Here is a 9,461-nt window from a genome sequence, read left to right as displayed (position 1 = left end):
TTTATGAAATCGATCATGATATTTTGGGTAGTATATATAGGAATATTTGATGTAGGAAAACGGGTCAATTTGACCCGAGGATAACACAAGGGTTAAAAAACTAACTAGAAAAACATTGGAGAACCCTTTTGCATTTATGTAAGCACGTAATGTAATCTGAAAACTGCTGCCCTGGTTAAAAAAAACAATGCAACTGATTTCAGCTGGGATTCTGTCTATAATCGAGTGCAATGGAAAGTGCTCACAAACTTTCAACCAGTGGTGTAGGTCATAAATTTTATTCATAATGAAAAAAAGGTCTTAAAATAGACTGGTTGAAACCTGCAGAAACCCTGGAATAAAGAGTTTAGTTTTGGAGAAGCACTGCAGACAAAAGGTCGGTTATAATTCATTTATTATATAGCATTTTTACAGTATAAATGGTATCATGTGAGTTTAAAACTCACAACTTTACTCCAGTTTCACATCTTCCATCCTTCATGATGGTTAGAAACATGTCAATAAGATTACAGCGTTAAAAAATTAAAGTCAATCCCAAAACAGCAAATACATGTCAAAATGTATTATTTTAATAGAAAAACAATGCCATTAATTAAAAGATATTACTAGTGGTATGATATAAACTCCACATACATTTATCAATCCAAAATGGATTAATCACATTAACATGTTATTAAAAAAGAGATCATACAAACAGCGTGCAACTGATTTCTGACTGATTAAAACAAAAAGTTATTTACAGGTGACGATCATGTAAAAGACAAGTGACATAGTTACTCCCAAAACTACTTTTTACACTGTGTAAACACACTTTATAATAAGTGATACCAATAGACATGTAGTGCATATCATTACTGTTTTAATGTGAATTAACTTAATTTATTTCACCCTAGTTTTCTCTGCTCTGGGTTTGTCCTTCAATCTGAGTTAACCTTTAGAAGACCAGATTTCAAAATTTGGTCCTACATTCAGATACACAACTCATTTTACATTTACATGTTGACATTAGTACCCATTGTGAATAACAAGACAGTAATAAGAAAGTAGAAACAAGAAATATAACATTCTCAGTGCCACAATTAAGTCTTTACTGCCCGTATGCCAAAGAAAACGCTTTAGTGACAGGTGACAATGAGCTAATTACATCACTAAAGTAAATTAAACACAAACATCAAAGTCAATTCTGTACATTTGTGAAAAAACTACAACAATAAAGAAGGTGCTTAACAAAACTCACAAGCATCCAAAATTATGTCCATTTACGTTAGTGGGCACTTAGTAAAGTTTTGCTGTGGCAATCAAACATACAATACATTAATATTGGTTCATAAAACCTACTAGAGCCAAAAACAATGGCTTACATTTTCTGCAACATCTTCCTTTCAAGAGGAAGTAAGTGTCTGTGGGGGCAGCAAGGCTATTTTTTGGTTTCTACCCGCTCTGTGACTGGCGTCTCACATGCCCGTCTCCTCCGTCTTCCAGCCGCTGGAGTTCTTTCCAAATTTGTATACGAGTCTCCGGCCGTCAACTCGCTCCAGGATCTCTCGTTTATAGTAATACCTGATGGTGAAGGAGGGTCAGTTAGTCCAAGTTTAAGACATAAAGCACGCATTTCCCTTTAGTATTTGCTGCTTCACTGATTTAAAGTCATTGAAAATGTCAGAAAGTGACTTCTAGTCTCTGTCAGGAAAGACAATTCAGGCAGAAACAGTCTTTTTGTGTTTTGGGGTCTTCTTTTAGACTAGTGGGGGGGGAAGAAAACATCGAAAATACCCATTTAGACGTTTATTTGACTACACTCTGTCCATTTGCGCATGTAAATTTCTCCTAAAAAGATAGCATTAAATAATGGGTCATTTGTATATTTAAACAGAAAACTTTCAGAAAACTTTTATTCCAAAAATAAATTTGTCTTAATGTATCTCCCCTAAACAGCATTCTTCCACCATAGTGACCAAAGCAGGGTTAAAGTGGCACACTACTGTGGCTCTAGAGGAGCTTTGTCAACTGACATCGTCAGGCTTATCTTGGCTTAGAGACTTCAAAGTTGGAGCAAAAAGCCTGTGTTATAAACTGGGGGTGTGGTAAACCATTGCATAAGCCCTTTACATTTGGTCAAACAAGATAACGCTACCAACATAGCTTTGGGATGTTTGCTTTTTCAGCCTCTGAGTCAGGGGTCGCAGGCAGAGTTATTTTTTTTTTTCTAGTGCTGCATTCTTTGAAGAAAGCAACGGGTACTAGCCAATCAGCTGCAGAGTAGAGCGGATCTTTGAAGAATCCGGAGGGTGAATAGTTAATCAAACCACTATAAATAACAGGATGTGCCCCTGCCGTTGGATGTGAAAGAGGTCCTTTGGCAAGCGGATTGGAACATTTCCAAAATCATGTCAAAACACACCTTACTGTTTGGACCAAGTTCACGTAATGCTGAATCATTTCAGATACAGGCAGATTCAATGGAAAGCTGACAAAAAGTTTCCGCCTGTTAGTTGCTACATGAACTCACCTCATGGCCCGGCTGAGTTTTTCATACGTCATGCTGCTGTTCTTCTTCTTCTGGCCCCACATCTGCGCCACAGCCTCGGACTTGAGGAACTTGAATACGCCCTCGCGGCGGTCCTCCCACTTCATTAGACCCTGGTTCCTCTCTGGGTGGATCAGAATGTCCCTGATGAACTCCCACAGGTGTGTGCCACGAGGAGCTGCAAACAAACAGTAACAGTGGGGCACAATGAGCTAAATGTGCGTGCATGGATGCATACAGTAAGCATGAGCATGGTAGTCAGATATGCATCTGCAACCTGATAAAGATGCAAAGTAGAATCTGTAAAACAGCCCAGCAGTGTTCATGTACAGATGCCTTTTGAAACTGTTTTACATGATTAATGACAGTATGCTGAGTCTCCAAACATGGCCTTACCGTGTTTGTTTTTCTTTGGACTGCCATAAATGCTGCTGCTGCTGTGCTCTCTGCTGACTTTGGGAGGTCGTCCCCGTGGTCGCTTCAGTCGACACTCTCCTTTCTCTGTTTTGACGTTCGCCTCTGTCAGCACAACAGTTCATTGTCAGATTGTTAAACTCACAGATACTGCTGAGACTGTGGATTACAAAGAGCCTCAAGCCCAGTTCGGACCAAAGATTTGTGGCGAGACAAAACCGTTTTAGAACGCTGCAGGGAAAAGTTGCAGCGGTCTGATCTGGCCCGTCTTAGCCAGCCGATGGCGTCACTGCGACTCAGTAGATGCTAGATCGGATCGGCTTAACGTGTCGATGTCAAAGGACGTTCCTCGTGGCCCGCCTTATTCTGCCTTTGTTTGGCTTACCCTGGTATTCTTAACCTAACCCTAAACAATCTCCACTCCCCGTGCCTAAACCTAACTATTGTCGAGCATTCTAGGAAATCTGATTTAGGATCTACCCTGCGACTCAGCTGGTCTCCAGAAGCTGGTTTTAGATCGTGAGGGACATCACCTGCTGATTCATCACTAGATGTGCAGCTGTAGCAAGCATCTCACTTTCACTACTGTTATCCACATTCATATTTAGATGCCACCAACTATATATCTACAGTGCTGCTCATGAGTATAGGAACCCCTGCCCAAATTGACTAAAAAGAAGACTAAAAAAAAACTCATGAGCAAAACTGTAGCTACAAAAAGCCTGAAAGTTGAAACCTAAAACGGAAGTACCGAATTGCTATTGAGATGATACATTTTGTACATTTCTTTGGTCTGAACTTGGCATTAAAAACATTGGGTTTTATTGCTTTCTCACTTGAAATCAGAGGGTAGGAGAACTCCGGGTCTGATTCGCCACTGCCAGACTCGGGTGAGAAGTCAAACATGCCACCTGAACAAAAAGAGAGAAACATATTTCAGATTCACAGCGTTCCGCTTAAGAAATGGAGAGGCAGAAGAGTCCGGCAGGATGAAAGAAGGATGAAATACTCACTGTTGGAGGAGCTACACTCGCTGTCAGACTGGTTATCAGACAGGTACTCAGTGTCCCCCAGAGATGTCATGGGCTCCAGGCTCAGACTAATATAATCATAATCATCCCTGCAGTCAAACTCCTTCTTGCTGACAAACCCTTCACCTGTTGGTAGTAAGAAGCAGCATTAGCCCCATTATTTCCACACTATGTCAATTGTATGCTAGTAAGTAACATCCAGAGGTGGTACAAGTGCAAATGTATTCTGTTTAAGTAAAACTACTACTTTGATGATTTTTTTACTTGAGTTAATTAAGTTAAAATCACATAAAAATCTCCTCAAGTAAAAGTAAAAAGTGCTCATTTAAACCTACTCAGAGTAAAAGTTGCTTAAGTTACTTAATTCAACGGCAGGAGTTTAACTGAACAGGTTTTTACTTTTAGTATGGGTCTACACCACTGGTGTCTGATTTGTTCGTCTCTATCCTTCTTGTGGTTTTAGCATTAGTGAACACAAAGCTGCCCATCATTCATTGCAGTTACTTTCCAGGGCACCATTTTTACCTGGCATTTTATATGTTGCTCAGCAACGAATGTGATTTGAAATGTAGCTATGTACAATGCCTCAAACAAAACATACTAATGTAAAAGTAAAAAAAAAAATACAGGTTTTAAAAACTACTTAATAACGGGAACACAAGTTGTCGAAATTTGTTAATTTCCACCCCTTTTAACACCATTTCAACAATATTTACCTTGGCCAATTCTAATGGTGCTGAGCAGAGGGAAGTTTAGGTTGTCCAAGAAGTTGTCCAAGAGCTGGCAGGTCTCGTTCAGCTCCGATCCCGACAGGCTCTGCAGCTCTGCGAAGACAAAGGACATAAAGAGAAAATGAAAGATGAGCCGTTTCAGCCATAACATTCATCCTAGAGACGAAAACTCCAGCACAGCATGGAAGCATGGAACTACAAATATGTCAGTTTTTGACTGTATCCATTCTTAGTGTCCTATTTCTCTCTCTCTCTCTCTCTCTCTATCTCTCTCTCTCTTTCTCTCTCTCTCTCTCTATATCTCTCTCTCTCTCTCTCTCTCTCCATATATTTACAAAACTACATGCATTGTAAACAGAAAGGTAAGGATTTCTGTGTATGTCTCTCTGCATTTGACAGGTAGAGACTACATTGAGAAACACAGACACGAAACTCAGGGCAAAGGTGAATATGTGGAATGCTGATACTAATTGTATCCTAACAGTGAGAAAGACATCACACTCCAGGGCAAACCCACGCTGTGCTCTGGTGTCATGTTGCACAGAGACAACTGCAGGTTTCTGTACAGACCTGTGCTATGTTTTGGCCTGAAAAAAGGAGGATTTTCTACCTACTATATCTGTAAAGAGTTCTGAGCTAACTTCTGTCATGAAGTCATGACACTATAAATACAATTGAATGGAAGTTTAATGACATTTAACTGACAACTTGTACTTTTATGTTGGTGTGCTGGAGCCTTGAATTACTAAAATATTTACACCACAACTGCACAACAGCACTCTTGATGACTAATACTGTATTATATGCACATGAATGTATATTTAAGCTCTGAACTTGTATAAATCTTTTCAACATGATGGATGCCAGCCTACCATATTTGGTCTTGTGTTCCTGCAGACTCTGCTGGAGGTGTGGGCCAAGCTGCGTGCCGAAGACCCCAATCATCTGTTCCCGGCTCATCTGGCACAGAGCAGGGCCGTCTATGGCGCAGTAGGCCAGACTTAGGGTGCTCGCATCAAACTTGGTGCTCTCCACGTGGTCGCTGATCCAGTCCAGAACGTTTTCTGCCGTCCAGAAGTGAGGGCTGATCTGCTTGTACCACTGACCTGCAGAGAGAGCAAGAGGCAGGGTTTAACTTCTGCAGCGTATGGAAGGTGTGTTTACATTAAGATACCTCTACTACTAGTCCGCTACCTTTCAGAGAGAAATATTGTACTTTTTACTTCACCACATTCATCTGACAGCTAAAGTTACTAGTTACTTTACAAATACAAAAAGATTTTTGCACACAAAACCCACATAGTTCTTAAAATATGATTTTATGTTATAAATTAAACTACCAAACAACATAACGGCCTAAAAGTCCAGCTGAAATGATTAACTTCTTTGCAAGCATGAAGGATCGGATCACTTCTTTCATCCTGTTTTAGGTGTTTTATTCCATTTTTCAGCATTTGAAAAAACAAATCGAAATGGTTTCAAAACAGAATCTTGACTAAACTTTGACATATACCGTAGCTAGGCTGTGATCGGGTCTTAACAATTAGTCAAAAAAAATCACAATTTCTGCATTTTTTTCGGAGAAATTGGGTATACCATGTTTTGATCATGACTACCAAAATGAGTTTAAAATTAGTGGCAATAAGGTGAAGAATGAAGGGGCTAAGAAGATGTAAATCAGAATTGGCTGACAATTTAAACTTAATGTTTGAAAAAAGGCAATACAGAGTGACACAACCAAGGCTTAGAGAAGCAAGTTTCGACATCTTCTGCATGAAGCAAGATCCAGATTTTGTTAGGGCAGCACCCTCTTAGTCTGTTTACTTTAGTCTATTACTCATGTGTTATGCCTTTGTAATGTTGAGTCACTTATTCTCAAGAAACCTATGAGCCCATCGGTGGTAAACCCAAGATTTATACTGATGTTTTTGCGTGACTATTTGTGAATAAACCGGGTCAACGAACTTGTATATGAGTGTTATTTGAATATGGATTTCCTTTAATTACACAGTAATGTTAATGAGAATAATCTTATTTTTTAGAGCACTTCTTGAAAATCCACGTCACAAAACCTTGACCATCTGTCACTTTGCTCATTTGAAAGCCATGATGTCTCTCTCTCATAGGTGGGCCAAATGCCTTGGGCGGGCAAAGCAGAGAAAGGGGAGGTAACTTAGCCCCTTATGACCTCATAAGGGGAAGATTCCAGATCGGCCCATCTGAGCTTTAATTTTCTCAAAGGTAGAGCAGGATGCCCAGGGCTCGGTTTAAACCTATCACCATTTCTAGCCACTGGGGGGGGCATAAGCACGCTGGGGGAACACATGTTAATGTTAAAAAATTGAAATTTGCATGCAATGGGACCTTTAAGTAAACATACTGATACCACACTGTAAAAATACAAGTAAAAGTTCTGCATTGAAAACGTTGCTTAAGTTACCTAAGTATTTAAGCATTATCAGGAAAATTTCTTTAAAAAGTATTAAAAGTAAAAGTGCTCAATGCAGAAAAATCCTCCCATTTTGAAAAACTGGAAACAATCAAAACTGTTCTGTGTTTAAGGTCTTTTTGGGGCAATTTGGTTTGAAATTTCTGATAAACCCCTGTGGCAACAGGAGGGAGACTTTCCTGCTACATGGCTACCTGCTCAGCTATCAGTGGTTTGGACTGATAGCAGTCTGCATCATTACACCCAGTCTGGATTCGGGTCTCTGAGGTCAGATAAACAAGCCTGAGCTGTTTCAACTATATGGTGGCGGCATTCCCCCGTTTGACGGTTTTGCCGAGTTAAACATTGGCTGCCTGGTCAATGATTGAGCCGACAGCGTCTAAATGAGGTCAAAGCAAAGTTCAGTGAGCTCATGGTCCCGCTGACTGGAACACTAAAGGATCATGTTTACTGTGAGATTAGTGTTCAGCTGAAACTATCCACGAAACTCAGACGAAACTATAATGGTTAACAAAGGCTTGGCGGCCAAAACACCACACACACTTAGATTTCTTTGGTGTCACACGGGGTCACAGCTAAATCTGAAACAGCAGGGATGAGGTGATTTTCATGTATCTCATTGCCAGAACTTTTTCATCAGATGTGGACGTGAATGTGTCAGTAAAAATTCCTTTGCCAGTCTTCAAGTCACAGTTAAAGACATTTTAAATTTCACCGAAAGTTGGGATAATTCTGTTGGTTGTATTTTGGTTTGTCTTGTCCTATTTCTTACTTACTTTTTAAATTCTTTTTAATATACTGTACATAATTACATTGTGTGTGTTCTGTTTACCTATTTGTTTGTGTGTTGTATTGCTTGGAGCTAGGAATTATCATCTTCTCTTTTGTATAAGGGGAGGATGCTGTGGGCTCCTGCAGTGTAATTGCTTATTGCATCTACTTTATATCTTTGTGCAAAAGAACTCAACCTAACAAGACAGAAAGGAGGGTCCCAGCAGCAGCGGCTGTTCCTCTTACCGCTCATGTTGGCGTTGTATGCTGCGTTGCTGATCTGCAGGGTGTTGATGCTGGGCAGCTGTGGTGGGACGTCACTGCTGCCAGTCTGATACATGGTGATGTTGGCGTTGGTCAAGATGCTGCTGAGGCACGGGGACGACATGGCACTGCAAAAACATGGAAGACACTTCTTTTTCATAAGGTGCTTTTTATTCTAATTCAAGTCAAGTCTTCTTTTATTTAGAAGTTGTATAGCCTATTTAACCCTTGTGTTGTCCAAATTTGACCCATTTTTATAATAGTTATTATGGGTTTCTTTGAACCAAGTTGCCCCAAAATAACATGAGTGCATATGTACGTTGTAAGTAAGCCAGTAACATTCCTGGAAGGTAATATTATGATTACTTTCATTGAATTGTGGGTGTTTTTTTTCTATTTTTATAGCATTTGAAATAAACTGTGATCCACTCAACATCCTCTGATCTTAACTATGAGTCCAAATAATCCAGAATTTATGTATTTTTTTAACAAAAGAAATAGGTATTATTAAAACGTGACAAAAACATTTCAAAAAACGTTGGAAAAAGAGATTAAAAAAAAGTTAATTTGCAATTTTGACCTGAAAGGACAACAAGTTCACGGTCTACTGTAAGACAACACAAGGGTTAAAAAAAAAAAGAAGATGACCCAAACTTGAGGTTGCTTTTCAAAAAAGGCTGACGGTTCGAAATATGCCTCAATACAGATGGACAACACAAGCATAACACAACAAACAACAACACAAAACGAGAACACCACAGGTGACGTGATAGAACCAAAGTCAAGCAAAGAGAAAGGGAGCTACAACAGAAGATTAAAAAGCAGTACAGGCAAATAAAAGATAAGTCAAGAGTTTAAAAAAAAGCAGCAGAGAGAAAGAAGGTGGGTCTTTAAATCAGATGTCAAATTTTAAGTCAAACAAGAGGAAGCTCAATCACTTTTGCAGCAAAGAGGAGTTATATCTAATGAAGCTAATGATTTGTTTGCAGCTTTTGCAACATAATCAAAATATCACTTCAACATATTTCAATTCAAGTTCAACTCATATTTACCTACAGCGCGAGCCTCAATAGGATGCAGAGGGTTGTTACGCTCCAGGACAATCAGCAGCAGCCTTGTATGATTTCCACTTTTCAAGTGTCAGTGCCAGTTCTCTGTGTGAGCTGTGTCTACACGGCAAATATGCACCTGCTGCTGCCTACACCCACCTGTCAGGAGCTTTATAGTCCTGTAAAAAAGAAGTGGGTGCGGGGGTGGGATGGGGGGGGGGGGGG

At 39.8% G+C, this 9,461-nt stretch overlaps 2 protein-coding genes across 4 annotated transcripts in view; both read right to left on the bottom strand.

Annotated features, from left to right (window-relative positions):
• Positions 1-547: 547 nt before the first annotated feature.
• elf3 (E74-like factor 3 (ets domain transcription factor, epithelial-specific)) lies at positions 548-9,381 on the bottom strand. Of its 2 annotated transcripts, none has more exons than XM_034868520.1 (9): positions 9,240-9,381; positions 8,170-8,315; positions 5,576-5,809; positions 4,689-4,796; positions 3,955-4,098; positions 3,778-3,852; positions 2,924-3,046; positions 2,510-2,705; positions 548-1,560 (listed from the first exon to the last, which is right to left on the bottom strand). In XM_034868520.1, the coding sequence occupies exons 2-9, from the start codon at positions 8,309-8,311 to the stop codon at positions 1,455-1,457; spliced, it is 1,128 nt and encodes a 375-aa protein (XP_034724411.1). In that variant the 5' UTR covers positions 8,312-8,315; positions 9,240-9,381; the 3' UTR covers positions 548-1,454. The 2 variants fall into 2 exon arrangements, with proteins under 2 accessions (XP_034724411.1, XP_034724412.1); XM_034868521.1 differs by having other exon boundaries at positions 8,170-8,318; positions 9,234-9,351.
• fbln2 (fibulin 2) overlaps positions 5,003-9,461 on the bottom strand; it is a 68,659-nt gene continuing 64,200 nt past the window's right edge. For both annotated transcript variants that reach the window (XM_034868444.1, XM_034868445.1), the window contains exon 18: positions 5,003-5,027. The gene's annotated coding sequence lies outside the window, so the exon portion shown is untranslated. The remainder of the gene's footprint in view (positions 5,028-9,461) is intronic.

This window comes from Etheostoma cragini, chromosome 4 (assembly GCF_013103735.1).
Source record: "Etheostoma cragini isolate CJK2018 chromosome 4, CSU_Ecrag_1.0, whole genome shotgun sequence".
Classification (NCBI taxonomy): domain Eukaryota; kingdom Metazoa; phylum Chordata; class Actinopteri; order Perciformes; family Percidae; genus Etheostoma; species Etheostoma cragini.
This window is presented reverse-complemented; position numbering and strand designations above follow the sequence as displayed.